This window comes from Manduca sexta, chromosome 6 (genome assembly GCF_014839805.1).
Source record: "Manduca sexta isolate Smith_Timp_Sample1 chromosome 6, JHU_Msex_v1.0, whole genome shotgun sequence".
Lineage (NCBI taxonomy): Eukaryota > Metazoa > Arthropoda > Insecta > Lepidoptera > Sphingidae > Manduca > Manduca sexta.
In genome coordinates this window covers 6,332,651-6,353,936 of record NC_051120.1, presented here as the reverse complement: position 1 = coordinate 6,353,936, position 21,286 = coordinate 6,332,651, and the positions used below count along the sequence as shown (strand labels likewise).

The following is a 21,286-nucleotide window of genomic DNA, read 5'->3' as shown; positions in this document are numbered from 1 at the left end:
AAAAAAAACACGGGACACATTCGACATCAATAAATTTCGGTAGGTATGAAACTTATTCTATTCGCTTATTTCTAAAGTGAGCAAATTTATTCTATACTATTTTAAATAAAAATATTTTGTCTTAACAATATAAAAAATGCGCAGTCTTAAAAAAAACTCGAGGCGGTAAATACCACTGGAATGGAAAATCAACCTATTAGTATTGAACAATTATAGTCCGCAGAGAGCACTCATTTGCTTAAAATAGTAACTTATGTATGAAAAATAAAAATAAAATCAAGACCTTACATAGTTAAAGAAAACATTGGCGTATTATGTTCGAACTAAAACAAAATACGACAATATTCACAAACTTATTAGCTATATCTTAACGCTTCCATGAATCTGATTAATCGAATTCTTTAATGATAGCAAATTGAACACTTTCAACGTGTAACAGACCATGAAATCAGACATTTGAGCGAATTTTGAAGTATCATTTGAACTTCCTGAATAAAACATAGTTTTAGGGTTGTTGACATTCGCGACGTGTTGCATTGCTAGGCCAGTCACACACGTTCAGTTCCACATTGAATACCGTTCCGTGTTGACAAGAGAACTGCATTGCTTCCCCATTGACGCATCGCCAGTACTGTGGAAAAAAAGTTGAGTGTGAAATTGTACAATAACAATAAAATATTAAATGGTGTGGAACGATTCAAAACCGTGAAATTTGTATCTTGCAGCGAATTATCACAATGCTTATATGTATATAAGTAGTGTCAAACATAATCTATACTATTATATAAAGCTGAAGAGTTTGTTTGTTTGTTTGTTTGTTTGTTTGTTTGTTTGTTTGTTTGAACGCGCTAATCTCAGGAACTACCGGTCCAAACCGAAAAATTCTTTTTACGTTGGATAGCCCTTTGTTCGTGGAGTGCTATAGGCTATATATCATCACGCTATACCCAATAGGAGCGGGGCAGTAATGGCTAATCTCAGGAACTACCAGTCCAAACTGAAAAATTCTTTTGCGTTGGATAGCCCTTTGTTCGTGGAGTGCTATAGGCTATATATCATCACGCTATACCCAATAGGAGCGGGGCAGTAATGGCTAATCTCAGGAACTACCGGTCCAAACTGAAAAATTCTTTTTGCGTTGGATAGCCCTTTGTTCGTGGAGTGCTATAGGCTATATATCATCACGCTGTACCCAATAGGAGCGGAGCAGTAATGGCTAATCTCAGGAACTACCGATTCGAACTGAAAACATATTTTTTTGTTGAATAGTCCTTTGTTTGTGGAGTGCTCAAAGTTATATATCATCATGCTATGACCAATAGGAGCGGAGCAGTAATGGCTAATCTTAGGAACTACCGGTTTCAACCAAAAAAATCGTTTTGTGTTAGATAGCCCTTTATTTGTGGACCGCTATAAGCTATATATCATCACGCTATGACCAATAGGAGCGGAGCAGTAATGGCTAATCTCAGGAACTACCGGTATGAACTGAAAAAATCTTTTTGTGTTGGATAGCCCTTTGTTCCTGGAGTGCTATAGGCTATATATCATCACGCTATGACCAATAGGAGCGGAGCAGTAATGAAACATGTTGCAAAAACGGGGAAAATTATGAGTTTTGAGAGCTTCCGTTGCCTGCGCTGCGTAAACGGTTAAAGTTATGCAACAATAATGTATGACGGGATTGTTCCTCTTAAAAAGTTCTACAAAAATATATCATAAAACAAAGTCCCCCGCTGCATCGGTCTGCCCGAACGTGTTAAACTCAAAAACTACCCAACGTATTAGGATAAAATTTGGTATGGAGACAGTTTGAGACCCTGGGAAGAACATAGGCTCCCGGGAAAATATATAGCGTGACTTTTATAACGGAAAACTTTAGCCCGAAAAACTTTATAACGCGGGCGGAGCCGCGGGCAAAAGCTAGTCATTAATATGGAAAAAAGAGGCAGTAATTTCTTGTCATCTATTATATAATAAAATACCAATCAGTTTCAATTACCTTATCACAGTGTTTCTTATCGGGTATATAATCTTGGTCTGAGTTGCAGATTTCGCTACCATCGACTTCATTTTCCTGTGGAACAAACAAAATAAATATAAATTAACCATCACAGCTAGTTTAGCTACAAAGACTGATTATAATATAATTATAATAATATTTAATCCTTTATTTATTAAGTAACAGTCATATAATGAAATGATCATATACGTATAGTTTCTTCTGTGTATTACAAAACAAACAAAAAGTTGAAACTTTGTTGAAGGTAGTATGAAAAAAAAAATTGGAAAATAAGAGTCTGTTTATAACATCAATGCTGGCTGATCAAATACGAAATTCGCACTACGTATTAAAATATGGTAATTTTGGATTAACTGAGCACAAAAAAAACTTTGACTTACAGTAGGAGGCACTTCAACTTCAGGCTCTGGTTGAGGTTCGGGTTTTGGTTCAGGCCTCACATTAATATCATTCTCTTCATCAATGACGCTCTGAGGTGGTTTTGCTGTGGTAGTGGTAGTAGTCTTCACGGTCGTTTTGGTGGTAGAAGCTGGCTTAGCTGTGGTGGTGGTAGGGATCGGATCTCCTTCTGAAGGATCCGAAGGGGTTGACGGTGGACGGGCCCATTCAGGCTGTAATTACAGAAGATATAGTATTTTTTGAAATAATTATAGTCAATAGTAACATTGCAAGGTTTCATCTTGCAACACGTCTGTTGTGTTTGATACGACTCGAGTACCAGACAACAACTGATTTATTATGTCCTACCCAGTCCACACCAGATTAACATTATTTCTAAAGTATAACTACAATAAACTCATTAACGTTCACATCTTAAATTAACCATTTTCTAATAACATAACCATGACAGATCTAAATACTCCAAAATGTTTAAAAGAATTTTAAAATCCGCTGTTTGCATCCAATCATATACTTTCCCAAAAATTTAATTATAGCCTATCGAAATATTTGGTCCCTTCCAAAAGCTTGGTTAAATCTAGAAAGGCTCGAACGCAATATTTTATAAAAGTTCGTCACAATTTTATTAATCTTACAAAATTATCTTGTAACAGCTATATTTTATTTTCATTCTTCATCAAATTTCTAACATCAATTTCTAGCCTTTGGGTCAATTATTCTGTTATTAATAGCCCTGAAGCCTTTTTAATGTTATGAATTACGCGTTTGAAGACAAAGACAAACAAATGGATTTTTACACTAAAGGCTATTTATGCCCGCCAACATAAACCATTTTCATAATTATTTTAAATGGGTTTATTTATAATTCTGCGTTTTGAAATTACGATTTCTGTTATAGATGTCCTACGTAATGTTAGCGCATTTGTTGTAGCTAAAACAAAAGCCGTAGCCAGAACAAAAGGCTCTTCAAAAACAGAAGTTCTAATCATAGAATTACCAAAAAAGTATAAACTTGCATTAGACATCTTAAAATCGCTCTAGATATTGACTCTACTTCTACTTCTACTCCGCTGGCCAATACATCACCCTCAGCTTCCGTTGTCAATCCTATTACATTTTACTATTTCACTATCTGTACGACTGCATGAATCTTAAGCAATCAAACACTGCACTAAAAGTTTGTCGATAGAGTTTAGTGCTATAATCACTTTAGTAAAATTTGTAACAATGTAATAATTATAAAAGAATTGAGAAATAGGTATGAGTTACTTACAGTCGGTGTGGTGTTCTCTGTATGAGGAGGCGGCACTGTGTAAGAGCTCATGTGCTTATGAAGAATCTTGATCAATGGGTTCTTCTCTCCACACAGTCCTTGGAAGTCATCCATGTCGATAGCCCAAGTCATGGCTCCAAGGTATCCCTTCTGTTTAATCCAGTTCATCTTGATCTCCACGCTGCGAGGGTCTTCGTATCCAACCCACTGGGTGCCCTTGTAGGCATAGGGGCACTTGCCTTGCTCGTCCCATTTCTTCGTCCAGCCGGAGTCATCCTTGTCTACTTCTGTACAGATCTATAAAAAATAATATAAACTTTAGTCTATCATCAATAAGTAAAAGTATATTTGAAACAAAACGACCTAACAACATTTACGCCTGCAATCTTTATACTAGCAATATATTTTATTACGCTACCCCGATTTGTAATAAAAAAATTATGAGATGCTAATTTCGTTTTATTCAAAAATTGCAATATTGTGTACAGAAGATTACAACAATATTGAGTTATTTCGTTATTATTTTATTTAAATTCGCAAAATTGTATTCCACAACCATGCTGCGATACGTTTTGCCGAATACACGACAATTTAAAATAAACTCTATTCACCTCATAATAAGCCCAAAATCCTGTAGCATTGGTGTATGGCGCAGGGTCACCGCCGCCTGCTTCCTTGTTGATGAAGGTGCCGAGACCGTAGTTGTTGTTGCCAGCAGATAGGGTGAAAGATCGACCGTAGAATGGAATACCGACGACCAGCTTGTTTGAGGGACAACCCTTCTCTTCCCAAAGATGGAGACCATCATTCTATAAAATTATTAAATTTAATCAGTTAACCTTTGTAAATTATAACAGTAAAAGCCCTGTACATTACAATAACACTATTCTACATCTGACAGCGGCCCTCATCTTGTACTGAGTGCGTTTAGGCCTTAGTCCACCACCCTGGCCTAGTGGACCTTATAGACTTTGATGTCCTTATATACAGTTCTTAAAACCCCCGACATAAAACTTCGTTTTTTCAGGCCCTAAATAAAATAAACTAATATCGAAGCTTTATTTTTTTATTTTTAACTACGCATTTCATTGTACACCGAGCTTGATAGAGTAAACTGCTCGGGGAATTGTTCTACTACTAAGAAAAATAACATAAACTGATATACTCGCTGATTTTTTTAAAACAAGATTATAACCCGTTGCAACATTTACATGCAAATAAGAGAATCCTATTAAAAATAAAACTGTATCCAAATATTTATGCATTAAATTAAAAACAACAATAAAGTGCTGTAACTTTATTGTATGACATAAATTATTGTTATTCTAATTTTAAAAGAGATGAACAACCATATACACCGAAAGTGGTAAGCCACAGGGCTCAATTTGGTTGTTAATTAACCACCACCGCATATTCACAATACCTGGCGAGTCGACGATGTCGGACTTTAAGCTGGTACTTACCACGTTAAGTTTCTCATAAGCCCACTGGTCGTGAGGACGTTTGTATAAAGGCGAGTGCACATCGGCAAACCCAGCCCAGTTACCACGAAGATCGTACGACATTACGTGGATAGCGTCTAATTCCCTGTAACAAATAATATCTTTATAGTATGTGTCCAATACGATTAACTTAACTGGAAATATATCGAATTTAATTGATATGTCTGCCTCGGTGGCGTAGTTATACTCAATGCGCGGTACAGCAGCACTCTGAGGTCCTAGGTTCGAATCCCGGGTCGGGCAAAGTGATATTTTTATTTATGTTCAGTATCAGCCCGAAGTCTGGAATTTGTACCCGATATGGCTATAGGTTCGCCCCCTATCACATCATGGGACAGAACACACTTGGCGAAATGTGAGCGCCCTGGTTGCGCCTCTGCATACCTCTTTGGTTATACATATATTATTGGTTATACATCAGAATAAAGCATAGGCTACCATTTGTAATGATTTTGTGTAATTTGGTCATAACATAACGATACATATCAACTAAGTCGGAAAAAAAAATATTCGGAAAACTCTTTCACGCGGACGAAGCCGCGAGCAAAAGCTAGTCGTAAATATATCGCATAACAAAAAAGTTTATGTACACACGTAGCTACAAATGTATACAATACCGTTACGCATTGAATTTAGTATACATTAACCAAATTACCAGATCTTGTGCATAAATCTGATTTTATCTTGTTTATTTATAGTAGTACCATTTAATGAAAAACAACCATTTGTTTGTCTAAAACGTTGTTAATGAAGCCCTTAATAAACATTGTTAATGGCTCAGAAAGCTTGGTGACAATAATGTATCGATGGCCAGGCCGAAGATACGCCTAAGTAACAACCTGCCTTCTTTTGAAACTATCAAGTATTCAGGATAGTGGTTTAATGTATGTATTAATATTCTAGAAGTCACAGCAAAGTGGCCTTGCTGTAGTTGAAGGTTACTGAAGAGATACCCAAAAACGTCGACCGATAAGAGATAAACATATTATAGCATTCAAATTCGTTCTTAGCTGTTAAAAGCTACAAGATTGGATTGTAAAAATATATCAACTTACTGACAGAGTTCAGGGACATGATAACCCTCCATTAATCTGAAGTTAGCCAGTGGTACGGCAGCAGTCAGTTCCCATCCTTTACCAACCCTGATGAATGCTCTCCGCAGCTCTTGCACTAAGTATAAGAATTTGTCCTTGTCAGAAAAAGAGCCGCCACGATCAGCGGCTCCTGGGTACTCCCAATCAAGGTCTAGACCGTCGAAGTCGTACTTCTTGAGAAAACCTGTAAGAGAAATTATATTTAAAATTCTATAACTCTAATTCTCAGATTTGAACTATAAAATAAACTCTAACACGTCTATAGATTGTATATAAACATAAAGACTATTAACGTAAAAATCATAGTTTTCGAATTATAGTTCCGATATTAACTATGTGTTTAAAATATATTTCACTTCAGAGTAGACAGTTTTAACAGGTTTAAATGAGAGTTCGCAGTTGAAACGAAGTTACATTGAAGATACAAAATTTTATTCGCGGATATTCGACGTCTTCACCGAAGCGAAAGTTTATAAACCTATTATGAAATAAGGAGCGTAACACGGTTTAACCCGTTAATAATATATCTTTTGGAAATAAGGTAATAATTCGCAGGTTCAAAGCAAAGAAGCGAGTGACGGCGGAATATGAAACCTTCCCGTAAGCCCTTTGGCACAGTACGTGGGCGCGATGTAGAACCTTTTGTTTTTGCTGTACGGAAATGCTATCATACAATCGTATACGGTTATTGCTAATACATTTATTAAATCTAACATTATATCATAACATTCTGTACTATGTGTTGCATGTATCGAATTTATTTGCTCTATGCATTTTTCAACATGAAAAATCTATGTACATTTCATGATAATTATTAAATTAAAAATAATAATGTGCTATCATGAATATATCCGGATAAAATTATTAAAAAAGAATAAGGGAAATATCTTTAATAACTTCAATAAAATTTTGAATTAATGAATCTATTTTATAGCATTGGAAAATAATTTAGATTATCCAAACGCACATATATTTATGAAATTCCTAGAAGAAGGTGAAAATTGGGTAGCTACAGAAATATTTTTGTGAGGTGAAGCGTGAAAATTGAAAAATAGATTGAATGCCGAGTCCCTTGATACAATTTCGCGTCGTCGCTATTTTTAATAAGACAATCTCAACACACAGAGTATACAAAACAACATTTTAACGTGCTTAACATATTATAAATTCTACAAAAACAATAATACTGGCTGTCCAATTTATGTCAACAAAGAAATAAATAATTTTTATTTTTATACAAAGTTTTCGTTTTATTTTCATCTAACTGTGATATCAAAATTAGAAAATCGAATTGATCTTTTTGCTAGATTTTTTAACCATAGAGCTAGTTTTATTATAATAATCTACACTGGTTGAGTGTTATTCTCAGAACAAGAACAAGCATAGAAGGAATCTAAATTACCCTCATATACTTATCCTATTTTTTCAAATAGGCCAAAACCGTTGAAAAGAACGAGACAAATATTATGTTGCTAAGGTCGGCTTGCGTACACTTTAAAATAATCAAATGGTTACCTTTGGTCCTCTTTATGATGCCGAATTAAAAAGCAAATAAAATGTCAAATGTTCCAACTTGCCAATCTCAAAACAATGTCACAAAAGCGCTCACACAATTTAGTTACCTTATACTTCAGCGCGTACTTTTCTAAAGTGGCTACATGTTGTGTAAAATTATTGTTGTTAATTTTAATAAATACACAGTGCTGTTTAAGTAAAATATAGCCCTAGGAACAAGCAATGGCCTGCGTTATTGTGGGGTGTAAATCTCATTCTCCTCGTAAAGAAAATGAAACTGAAATCATCAGCTTCCATCGGTGAGTAAACAAAAAACCTAATATATTTGCTTAAACCCTGTACGTAAGTGCAAAAAGTGTTATTAATTATACTTTATTATGCTCTAGTCATATTATAATCTGCTGTTGGCCATTCGATCCAGTCATTATTAAGTATTTTTCATTTTTACTAATTTACGTAGGCGTGTTCAATAGTGTTGTGCTGCATATTCTTTCGATAACATAAATGTTGGTATATTGTAGTTTACTATTTTGCATAAATTGCCTTTTACTTTCAATATACGGTGGTGTAGTGGTAAAAGCCACTTGGAAACCGTGCGTGAAGGCTGGGGTCGAGGAAACTATCTGATTTTCATAGTGTGTTTCATACAATGTGTTTCATTGCAGATTCCCTACAGATGATGCTATGAGGCAAAAATGGATCGTGGCCATAGCTCGTCCCAATTGGCATTGGAAAAACAGCACCGTGTTTGCTCTAAGCATTTCGACAAAGTTTTATTAACATTGAAATATGTTATCAAACATATGTGACATGAATGATACCGCTGTGTTTTAATTTTACTGTCCCATTTTAGTAGCTTCTGTCAAATCCCACCTCTTCGGTATCTTTTAATGCCTAAGAAAGTCAGAAAAAAACAGAAGGCGTACTGGCTTTCTCGTAGACGAAATTCCGGCCGATTTCTTGTTTGTTACTTACAGCGGTTTCCATTCCTTCCGAAATTTCTAACAGTTTCTTAATTTAATAATCTAAATGCTAAACCATTTTTGTGTTTAGTAAATGACGTTTCGGAAGGCATGGAAACTGCTGTAAATAGCAAATGAAAATTGGACAAAATTTAGCTCGAAGAACGCCGGTAGTTCTATAGTTTATTGTAATTTAACAGCTTCTTAACGAGTGCTTTTATATACCCAGACTTTTTTTTGGTACTTGAATACCAAATCAGGGTTTTGATATCTTTTTTTTAGCCTTTAACTAAAATAGCAATTTGCAACGGTTTGTAGTTGACTGACCGAAAAGTGTTTATTTTAGCAGGTCTGTGAATTTACCATAGCCGATAGACAAAGCATCTATCGATATCGATAAGATGTCAGAAGGGATCGCAACACAATTAAATTTCTTGCTGTCTAAGACACAGTACACTCAAATGTCATAGTGTTACTTCTATGCTTGTCATTGTTCTGAGGTGTTATTATATAAAAACATAAAGGACAGGAACGTGCAAGATTTCTATTGTTAAAATTTCACACAATAAGGGAACTTTAAATTCGAATATCTCATAACATCATCGAGGAATGAATGGGCACAAAAATATTTCTATTTTAGGATCCTACCGAAAATCAACTCATTATTCGCTCAAAAAGTTTTTATTCGTATATTTTTCAACGCATTGTGGCAAAGGAAGAAAATTTTCGCTCCAAGACATATTCAGTTCCAAGTTTACAGTTTGCTGACCAGCTTCCGCGTGTGTAACCGTTGACTTGAGCCACACACGGAAACGTCATGTTTCTGTTAATAATGGACATTGTTACTTATTGTTTACGGAACTTTTCTTTGTATGAAATAACTTATGTAAAGGTTTAATATTTTATATTTCTTTGCGCATCTGCTATTACGTATACATTGCATATAGTTTTTGCTCTATTTCTTCTATTGCTAATGCAGGACTAATATCAACGTGCTCAACGCGGATTTTGTTAGTCTTAACACTTCTAATACGAATTGATGCCAATTTTTCGACCACTATATATGTTTACTTACTGACAACGCTCCTGACAAAAGACATGCGGGTGCTCTTCTGTGCAACCATATGAGAGTACTTCGAACCGCCTTCAGCCCAGCCGCCCACCGCTACCATGAACTTGACGCTGGGATGCGAAGACCGAAGCGATGTAAAGTTGCGGAAACCATTCTTATCTACATCCAACTACGGAAATTCGATATTTAAATAAATTATAAAGTTATGTGTATTTTTTTAAACAAATGATATGTACCTTTTTTCATTAATAAAGTAGAATTATTTTTTTTAATTCCAGATACAAATACGAGTACATTGAATAAAATATTTTTACATATTGTTAACACGTTACAAATAATTTTATTTTCATTTAACGTTCATGTTTATTCTATAAAAATGTAAATATCATATCAAATCCGTTATATGTTTAATATATTTTCTCACCTCAGGATCAATGATAAGTACTTCGCTGTTGCCCTCAGTGACGCCAATGAAGGAGTAAATGATGTGGGTACACTTCTCCACTGGAATGTCCTCGATGCCGTACCGCCCTACACCAGGCCGATACACCGCCCAATTGCTGAAGTAGCATACTATGCGCGCTCTGCTGTCCGCTGAAAGCATACCTAAGATTAATTTATCAGTAACATGTAAATAAGGACATTCTTTACTTATTTGTGGTCACTTGCTAAAAGTCAGCAGCCTAGAATTTGTGCGTGGTATAGCGATAGGCGCGCTCCCTATCACATCATAGGACGGAACACACTTGACGAATAGTGGGTGCCCTGCTTACATCTCTGCAAACCCCTTCGAGGATAAATGCGTGATGTGTGTGGTTGTGTGTGTGTGCGTGCTTGTTTTTATTGATTGCTGCTTGGTGAAATAAATACACAAAGCAGTAGTATCTACTCAGACGATCTCTTTCATACGAACCCTACTTATTAAATTTATCACGAATGTTTCACATACCCGTGGCATACATAACAGACGTTCTTCCGATTTTATAGCTGTATTTTTATAATAAGTTACGAATAAAACTTTTAATTTATTGGTAAAAACCCTTTTTTAACAACCTCAAACAAGTTTTAATACCCAAACACACAATAAACATCACCCTCATAAATAAAGTTGTGCGTATTTTATACACGTTTCGCTCCAAGATTCTCTATTGATATTTTCTGACGTTCCATCAATATGCAACTCCGTCTTTTTTCCAATAAGTCACCCTAGTTTACTCAGAACGAAGAATATATTAAAATAAGTCTTTATGAAACCGTGTCACGGCCTTGTGACAACCCTGAGCCAGATTAACCCTAATCCGTGAAAAAACAGTTCGGAATAGTTGCAGGTAAAGTTTGCCACGTGTTTACCAAAAGCTAATTGCCTTTTAAGAGACATTTGCAAAGGCGAACCGCATGGGGAAAACACTCGAAATATTTTGAAGGTGTCGGGTTGCTTTTGTATTTTGTGTGACAAATCGTTAAACCCACTTTGGTTATTTCTTTATCGCTAACGAGGTAAAAACTGGCGGAACATATAGCTCTGGATTTTCCCCTTTATTTTTTTAACAGGAAAATAGTTCTTTGTTCTCCTCGTTAGTTTATCTACAGTGAAACTTACGAAGAATAAAAAATCTATGGATTCGATACCTAATTAAACGATCTTGATGTTATCATTAATTATTTGTTATGGGTGTATAAAAATAGCAAAGTTCCTGGTTCCCACAAAACTGGAATTAATGAGTTAAATCAAGACTATTTAAGTTTATATTTATTTGACACATCGGTTATGCCAAATCGTTTCTTGGAGCCGTATACTTGATTTCCCACAGGTTGTAAACGCATAATCAGTCCGTGAACAGACTAAAACATAGACGTGCGTAAGGAATTTTGATAGTATCCAAAAACTTACATTGAACCGCCGTCGCTAAGGCCAGGACAGCCAACGTCGCCAGTGTCGCTCGCATTTTGAACCTGAAATGAATAATAAACAGATTAAACGCAAGCCGAACAAAAGGGAATCGTTCCGGCAAATCTTTGAGGTAAAGTAAATAAACAAATTAACATCAACATCTAAGGCCGCTTTACGAAGTTCCGTTAAGTATTTAAAACAGAATTATTTTGTATCTCTGTTGCCCGTCTAAATTGTTTTAGGAATTGTTAAGGAATGCTCCATTCTTAGATCATTCCTTTAAGTATTCTAAATCATGACCAATGTCAATATTGTAAGTCGAAGAAATGCTGGACACCGTGTTGAGTGTCGCAATATTACTTAAAGATATTTGTAAAGTAAAGAATCGATGTTTTTAAAATTATAACATTATAATTCTTAAATATAACTGCTATAATCAAACCAGCATAAATTAATGAACAACGCATATACTTTAGAGTGCAATGGAGGAACGTAATGTTAGGTAATATTGACAATGAACTCCCTGGCACATACTCAGGCCTATGGCATAACAGTAACACTCCCGAGCCGTAACGGTAAGTAACGACTTACGGTTTCTGGATTCCTATATTCCTATGACATGTCTTTTATTAACAAAGTATTTACTTTACACATTCTTGTATTCAAGCATTATTTTGATCATTTACATCATAATATTCCTCCTAAAATGTACCTTTGATAGATGATTAATCTAATTTAGTGCTTAAGTATTCTTTATAATGATTGTATTCTGTGTTATGACTTTTGTTAAATAATAAAAAAAAAGCATGAAAAGCGTTGATTAATTTTTTGAAGTTATATAATTTGTAGTAACTGTTTATTAACATAAATATCGTGTAATGTGTAGGTATGCATTTTTAAATAACTGTCTACAACAACATTATCCTAAGGATTAGTCAATCTATACTTATTGTAGCACACAAGTCTCTTGCTTAAGTATAGATTTAAAATTAACATACAAAATAGTACTTTTAATAAACCTACATAAACATATATGCAAATGAAAATTATCAACATGTTTGTTTACAAGGATGAGCGCCTTATAGGAATAGTAATCGCAAATTTAATTTTCATCGCTTTATTACATACACGTTTATAGTAATATTTATGTAAAGATATTTCCTGCTCCATTTATTAAAAATGTCCGAAGCATTTTCCTTGTTACTTTCATATTTAAAAATAAAACGAGATATAAAACAAACTTAGCAAAAATAAATGTATCAAAGTGTTTCAGTTCACAAGATAATTTTATAAAAATATCGGTATAAACCTCTATTTCAATTAAAACCTATATCAGGAGGTAATACATTTGCAAACTAGTTATTGAGTGAGATAAAACATGTGCTGATCTTGTATAACGGCATTTGTTTAACGGACCCGTCCGCTCTAAATATGTCACATCTGGTGTCAATACACGCCTACTGACCCGCTGTCTCAACGCACTCGAAAACTTTTCTTCTATCCATTTATTAATGTTGTTCTAAGTTATTAATTATTACAATGTCAAGAAAAAATTTAATTGAGTTTAGTGCTCGATTGTCAACCTCCAGTGAGTACGAATTTTAATTATAGTAAACGACCACAATGAAAAAGTTTGAAAAAATTAATGGCTCTTTTCTATTAAAGTTGAGTTAAAAATAGTTTTAAATAAAAGTCTAATAGAATTAACATAACGTCCAACATTAAACCAATTATGCTAATACAAAAACAACAAAAGCGAAGGTGAAGAAAAACTTTTCGTAGTGCAGTTAAAGTTGTACGGTGATCGCCGAAGTTCGGACCTGCTCTACAGAACCGTTTGAAAATGCCTCTATTCACGACATTTTAACGTCGCCTTTGTATTTTTAATAGAAAACCTCCTTTTGCACGTAAATCGGTTGAGAAACTCGAAAAATTCTGACGACGCAAATTGAAACCATTTGTTTGGACCTAACAAATAATTTGTATGGATTGAAATAAAATCAAAGCCGAATGACACAATGGTATTATTAAAAGCAATAGATCTGCGGAATTTCGCATCATCATGTATTGTGTTTGCTTTTATCATTTTGTTATTTAGGACAGAAGATATCTTCTTTCATTGACAGCGTAAATTATTACAACGCAAGAGGATAGAACAAAACCCTACATTGACAAATTAGTAAGATATTTTAACACGTTTCGCGTGAAACATTGCCGAAAACCTTGACATTTGAATCGGCAGATTTATTAACAGTAACAAAGCAATGAATAGTCTCAGATCGAACCTAGATATCATTGAGTTGGTTAACATTCTTACACCGATCGAAGCGTCGAGTGAAAATGAACTTTGGATTTTCGTTTAAATCGACAGCGGCATCGACGTACCACGATCGTTTTAACCTAAGATTTAGCTTGACTTTAAAATTGTATCATTCATTTTGCTTCTAATCCGATTTCGTACTCGTTTACCTCTATAGGTTGAGTTTGTTTTGATTCCCGACTGCTTTAATTAATATCATGTCAATTAGATGGAAGCGGGGAAGTGTAATCATATTTAATCCACTTACTGCGTGTATCAGCACGTTGGTATTTAATGAAATGCGGTAATAATTGAATTTTGTGTATTCTTCGTAATTGTCGCATCGATTTTAATAAATTCTCTTTCATTTTAATTGTAAAACTAAATCTTCTGTTTTTAAATGTAGTGTCTTCAGTTATTGTTAATATTTAAATTTTGGTGTAAATCACCATGTAATATGACATATCTAAAAGGAAATTAGCCTCAATGGAAACGACCAACGAACAAATATTTACAAATACAAATTAAAACAGCATAGATTTCGAAGGCATTATTGTGCTTACAATAAAGAACCGGTCGGACATCTGCAGAAACGCAGAAAGCGAATCAGCAATGCAAATGCGCTAACAAATCAAAGCCTGACTCATTCGGACGACAAATGTTTTGGAACTGGGAAACTTTTCGCGAAATACAAACCAACCCCAACCGGGAACAAGTCGATGTACAAAACTTCGGAACTCGGCTTCATATTGAATTCTTTAATAAATTACATCTATTTAAGAACGATTTTGTATTTATTAATAATGTGCTAACAAATAAATAGTGTTAATGGACTTGTTTATTTATATTATAATAAAGGCTTTGCCTATGCTTATGCTTATGCCGCGGCTCCGCCTGCGCCTAATTTATACTTTCCTGAGATAAAAGTAGCCTATAATACTCAAAAGTAATGTAGCTTAGTAATAATGAAAGAAGTTTCAAAATCAGTTCAGTAGTTCCAGAGATTAGGCCCTACAAACTAACAAACTCAGAAACTTTTCCCCTTTACAATATTAGTATGCATAAGAATCTAAAAATGATATTATGCTTCATGGAAAATTAATAAGAAACATCAAAACATGTAACAACTTTATATTTTAGGAATGATCATAACAAAATTCCTGCTCCAAAAATTTATAGCTGCCGTTGAGTATTAATAAACCTTAAGGATAATGAATGCAAGGAGCACATATCGATTGAAGACATCATTTTAGTCCCAAGCTTTATTGATATTGCATTCAAATGTCGCAGACATATTACTTTTTTCGACCCTAACCCGTAATGTATAAAGGTATCATTAAAATTCCACGTGATGATAGACATCAGTATTTGAATTCAAAAAGAGAATTATTATTCAAATTTACATTCTGAGAAGATGCATGAAGTAAGTAAATCAAACTTTTGAATAACAGACCTGATTGATTTCTTCTTTCTTGTTACATATTAATATAACTCTAAATCCACTGTAATAAAGCTTGGTTTATGTTAGCTTATTGTAACTCCATTGGTCTTTATTTAGGTGACGAACTTCGACTAAAATCACTTTCTTTATCCAGGATAACAGAATTATATAGGCCCAATCCAGGGATTGGGCCTATATAATTCTCTTCATCTTTCAATTTACAAATTTACCTGCATATTATAAAAATATGCTGTTAGTACTTTCCAATATATTTTTCAAATGAAATCAAAATTTAATTTCGAAAAATTTTCCTTATTGATTGTCGTCGAATTATTTGAGTCGAAATGATTCTCTTTCGAGTATATTTGTATGACCTACAAGTATTTGTCTTATTATTGGTCTGTCCTTGTGTTATGCGTGTTCTGGCGTCCAACCTTCAGGAATTTCTGGTTACGAGCCAGAGATATCTAGCCTAGTGGACGTGTTCCTCGATAACAAACACGATTTATAATTTATATTGTTGGAACAAATGGAAATATTATGCATAACTTTATTCATACTTATTTGTAAATTCTCATCGTTTATTTTATAATGTTGTTTTGTTTCATTAAAAACATCACTTTTCCGCTTAACGTTTAATTAGTTAATCCATACAATTTATCAATTAGATTTACTTACTCTAGTAAAAATTTGCTTTAATTTATAGTAATAAATAAATTATTATTAAAGAGTCCCTTCTTAGTCCCGATCAAAGACATTAAACTCTATAGTTAGTTATAGACCGGACATTAGGGTAAAATTTTTGCTCCAAAAGTTGTTAGCAATTTGTAATAAGTCGCTGTGTTATTTGAAATGTCCGTATGACAAGATTTCACAGCGTTCTTGGTTATTTATACAAAAATAACATATTTACAGGAAATATGATAGTATTCGCATTGAAAACGTGCAAATCGAATCGAATCGAAAATCCCTTTCCATCGTTAAACTCCACACAAATACTACAAATACATCTGTCAAACTTTGTCAAAAAAAATTAAAGTAGGTTACATACGTATAAAACTTTTTGTATAAACAGTAATCTACATACTTGAATTAATGTATGTTCATATAATTCAAATTAATTAATCCGGCAGAATATTTCGTAGAAAGTTTATACCTCTAAGCTCTCAAAACACAAATATATTTTAATTAAATATTTATGATGTGGGATCGACATATTAAAATTGAAATTCTCCCTGACCTTTCTGTATGAAAACACTGTGATTATGGAATGTATTGTTTTGATAAAGTCTGTATTTCGATAAATATTTCTATGAATTATGTAAAAGCAATAAACAACGATAGGCAATTGTATTAGATTTTATTTGATACGCGACAAAAGATCAAATAAGGTGAACTGTTTTGACCGTTGGTTATATTTAAAAAATATCGTTTCGAATTTTCGCTGACTTGAGAGTCTTAAATGACTACTAGTGCAGTTTCATGAGCACCATGATGTGCGATTCTTCATCTCAATGTATATTTACTTATAATCCACAACTGTTACTCCTTAGATTTCGTTAACAAACCTTATAAAAATTAAGATCGTAAATTAGAACAGGCATTATACGCGCAAATAAACTAATCACAAAGATCTACACAGATCTTTGATTTCTGACTTTAGTTCCCAAGAACTCTATAAATATTTGGATCCTAACTCCTAACTATTGACAATTGGTATATCTATTTGTGTCGCAACCAAAGGGATTTACGCTCCTTGAAATTACAACGAATTAACCAAACTTGCTATAGTCATGGAATGCAAGATTTTCCAATTTTTGGTGTTGATTTTATTATTTCCGAATCGCATCACAATTATTCTATGTCATATCATGAGACATAACGATAATAATTACTAAAAACGATATTAGAAAAAATATTTCGGAATTCTACGAATTTAAAATCCATTGCTATCTACAAAATCTGAGAATATCAGAACCGAGTACTCGAAATATTGAAGTTTGACTCGAAATCAATTCCGCGTGCCCGGGAGCACCAAACAGCATCGCATATTAACCACACACCACCAGAATACTAAGCAGCATGATGACACTCCGCCGGGTGTCGTTATCCTCTCAGCTAAGGTCAGCGGCCGAAAGTGAAATCTCTTTGTCTGTGACATATCGATCAAACTTTGGCTATCAAGACTGCATAGTAATGTTCAAGTAATTTCTAGAAAATGGTAGAGATCTTATGTGGTAATTATGAAGGTAATGACAATATTTAATCACCTAGAGTTTTAGATTATATCGAGTCATCTGAAAACTGTCATGACTTACTAGGTTGTAATCTGAAACATGCCTTATCAGAGTATTGACTGATAACTAATGAGCATCTTTTGCGTGTTATCAATTGATAGGAGAACTTTACACTAATTTGAGATTTGCTCGTGAAGTTGTTTTACAAGCTTTATAAAAGTCAACTCTCGCTAAACAGCCACCGAACATATAGAATTAATTAACTATTTATGTAGATTATACGAAATACTAGTTTTATTAATGAGATATTAAAATCATTGCCGATTCAATCGTTCGAGAAAATTTTATTCGTAGGTATCATAATAAAAAAATTAACACTGATTGAAAGATAATTCCTAGCACCGGTGACTGTAAAAAAAATCTGTCTTGCATACGATTTATATAATTTAGTTGGACACAAAAAAAAGATTCATTTACTAATTTGTTAAAGATCACAAAGCAAATAACTATAAATTTACAATCAACTCGTTACCTCGAAGGGCAACGAAATTGGGCTTACTTGGGCTGTGAGCCGAAATTATGGATTCTATGCTCCAGATATGTTATCAGAATTCATGTTTTTAAATTCAAAACATAATATATCATAATTTATCATTAAAATGCTTGTATCCTGAATAATGGTTTAGTAACTTATAAAGTAGTGCATGGGACATGAAAAAAGCCAAAAGACAGCCAAAGCTTTTACTTATGAAATCTCACAAACATGGCTAGGAATGCAATAAATAATATTATAAATGAATTTATAATTTGATATAACAAAAACTGAAATTAATCGAACGTTAATAAGTCTGCAATGATTACGTTAACTGCAAATACATCACGTATAGCGGTCAATAACTGACTAATTAAATTATACGCCTTCGTTCTCCCGTTATGTTCATCGATGTAATAAGTATTTCACTATAATTGATAATATTCTATAGAAAAACATTGGCTAGACCTGGTCAGTAGAAGTAACAGAGATCCAAAATCAATTAAGTCACTACCTGGTGGTAGATAAATTTTTCAAAGACTGTGCTTTGGTTTGTAAGGATAGTATACTATTATTTATATAAAAATAAAGTCGCATGGGCATCTAAAGTATACTAAAATTCTTTTACATGTAAGATATAAAATTTAAGTGTCAATCGATAGGTTACGCACAAGATAAACAAATACTAGTTTGTTGAAAGTTAATAAAATTATCATAATAAAGAAATAACACTTTCACTGAATGTTAGATCTAAAAGGAAGCTCGTGTTAACCACGGAGCCATCTAATTTGCACATATGTATTCAACTGTGGTGAGGCGCCAAGTTTTTATTGCGGCTTTAGTTCCTGGTCCACCATTGTTAATTGTGAACATTTTTACAATATTATTTCATGTAATTGAATTTTTTTATATGAATAATTTATAAAAAAATATTTATTCATATTTTTTTTCGGAGAATTTCTAATTAAATATTCTTTTTGTGTCCACAATATAACCAACATAAGAACTCAACAAAGTAGAATATAGACCAATCATAATTAAAAATGGATTATATTCACTAAAAAAACAATTTTGAATTATATTATTATCTTAAATGTTGTGTGTGCTGCGTATGTTTACATGCGTATAAAGAAAATGCGATACTCACGTAGCGGTGTGTCGGCGAGCAGCGGTGGATTGTGTGGTGTGTTGTCTGCAGCGCGGTTTTATGCGCACGCGCACCGGCCGGCGCGATGCACAGGGTGCGCGATAAATGTGACAAGCATGTTAATTTTTTTCCTGCTTATACAAAAGGACTTGCGGTTGTGATCTAAGTCATACTATTGAAAACATTTTACTACCCACAACAGCATCTATATGTAGTTCATTCACTAGTACTTTGTGTTAGTCATTCAATTTGTGGGTTATTCCTGATATCATGTGCCATATTTCCTTTCTTTGTTATTAAATTCGTCATCTAGAAACCCCAACATAATTTACTTTTCATATTTATATTATACTTCTCCGGAAGTCTCTTTGCATAACTATGACCCACGTTCTCATATTCTATTCAAAAATACCAGAGAGGAAACTAACGCTGATACTGATTTAACAAGTTTTTTTTTTATTCCGACTAAGAAATTACACTTTTCCAAATGATTTTAGAGCAATTCGAGAAATCCGTAATCATTAAAGTGTGTAGTTACTATTACCTGGATAATAAAACATAAGACCACCTCCACATTTTATCGAATCCCCTTTTCTATGGAAAAGGGAATTCGATAAATAGAGTCTAATGCTGATTTCATAAACATATTCGTATTAATAACATAATACACTCTTGCAAAATAGTTTTCTTTACAAAAGTTCGGAAAATAAAACAATAAAACTACCTACTAGTTTAACTAAGTATTGTAATTCTTATTATTATTTTTAGCTATAATGTCCTTTTAATAAGCAGGAAGTGTTTACTTTTTTAAAAATTATTTGTAAACCTATTAAAAAAATAAGAATTTCAAATGTAGCAATAAAAAACCAGTCATGAAAATTGCATGCCAAAAAGATATTTGAGTACAGGGCACCCTGTATACGGACTGATCAATGATGGCACGCTAAAGAAAACACTCCCCAAAAGTGCAATGTATCAAACAATGAGATCAACGATGTGCACCCGAGGTCGACCAACGGTCCGGAAACCAGTATGCGGGGAAAGGCACCAAATAACTACCTTATTATTTTTAATTTATTTCAATGATAAGATTCCCCGTTCCAAGGGCACAATTCCCTAATTAAATCGTCCCTTACTTGTCGCTGCCTTCCAGTTAATGAGATTAAATTGAGATTACTGTTGCCGCCTTTTGGATTAAAAAATATCTGCCCCAACCAATACCTGTATTTGCAGATAACTGTATATTTGAATAAAATTGTGTCGAGTAAAGTAATGCAAACGAAAATAAGTTAACCGCTTTTCAATTAAAGCGGTTCGATACAAACAAGAAAACGTAAACGTCACAAATACTCGTTCACGGTTGATAAAGCCACAGATATTATAATACGCTAGGTAATAAAACTACCTGGCGACTACTAGAATCGCTTTAGTAGGTAGTCTGACGGTCAATGTCTATTTTGTAGTATAATGCATTCAAAGCTTTCCCTTTTAGGTAGTCTAATACATTACCCACTTACGTACGAAGTAGAGTCGATGTGAAAATATTTATATGAAAACGAGTATCTAATGGCCTAGAGCTTAGAGATATTCTAATAGTCCCGCTTATTATGTTCTAACGTTCTCTGAGATTAGAAGCACCTCTGCGGACCGTAAAATTAGGTTAGAAAATCTTATAATTACTTTAACGCGATAAGCTGTATCTGACCGTTAATGAATCCTTTACACCTAGCCTGTTTCAAGATCCGATCTGTAATCTGCTTGTAATGAGCTTTTATTTACATGGAAAGCTTTAGTTTTAATTTGTAAATTTGTTGTTAAATATTTATAGGTATGATAAAAAAAACGACTTAAAATGAAAACGTATTGGATATCATTTAAAACATTTAGAAGTATAATCCT

The 21,286-nt window shown here is 33.7% G+C and overlaps 1 protein-coding gene across 2 annotated transcripts; it reads right to left on the bottom strand.

Moving 5' to 3' along the window:
• Positions 1-152: 152 nt before the first annotated feature.
• On the bottom strand, positions 153-19,432 carry LOC115447302 (endochitinase-like). Of its 2 annotated transcripts, XM_030174316.2 has the most exons (11): positions 19,388-19,432; positions 11,732-11,793; positions 10,265-10,434; positions 9,844-10,009; positions 6,253-6,475; positions 5,159-5,282; positions 4,307-4,504; positions 3,696-3,992; positions 2,404-2,634; positions 2,003-2,077; positions 153-631 (listed from the first exon to the last, which is right to left on the bottom strand). In XM_030174316.2, exons 2-11 carry the CDS (start codon positions 11,784-11,786, stop codon positions 506-508), a joined length of 1,665 nt encoding a protein of 554 aa, XP_030030176.1. In that variant the 5' UTR covers positions 11,787-11,793; positions 19,388-19,432; the 3' UTR covers positions 153-505. The 2 variants fall into 2 exon arrangements, with proteins under 2 accessions (XP_030030176.1, XP_030030175.1); XM_030174315.1 differs by lacking the exon at positions 19,388-19,432 and having other exon boundaries at positions 10,265-10,446.
• Between the last annotated feature and the right edge of the window lie 1,854 nt (positions 19,433-21,286).

Excerpts from the sequence above, each read along its gene's own strand:
- LOC115447302 (XM_030174315.1), bottom strand. The coding sequence starts at position 11,786 with ATGCGAGCGACACTGGCGACGTTGGCTGTCCTGGCCTTAGCGACGGCG. Across the intron at positions 10,010-10,264 it reads TACTTATCATTGATCCTGAG|TTGGATGTAGATAAGAATGG; the intron begins GTGAGAAAATAT and ends GAATTTCCGTAG. Across the intron at positions 4,505-5,158 it reads CTTATGAGAAACTTAACGTG|AATGATGGTCTCCATCTTTG; the intron begins GTAAGTACCAGC and ends ATAATTTTATAG.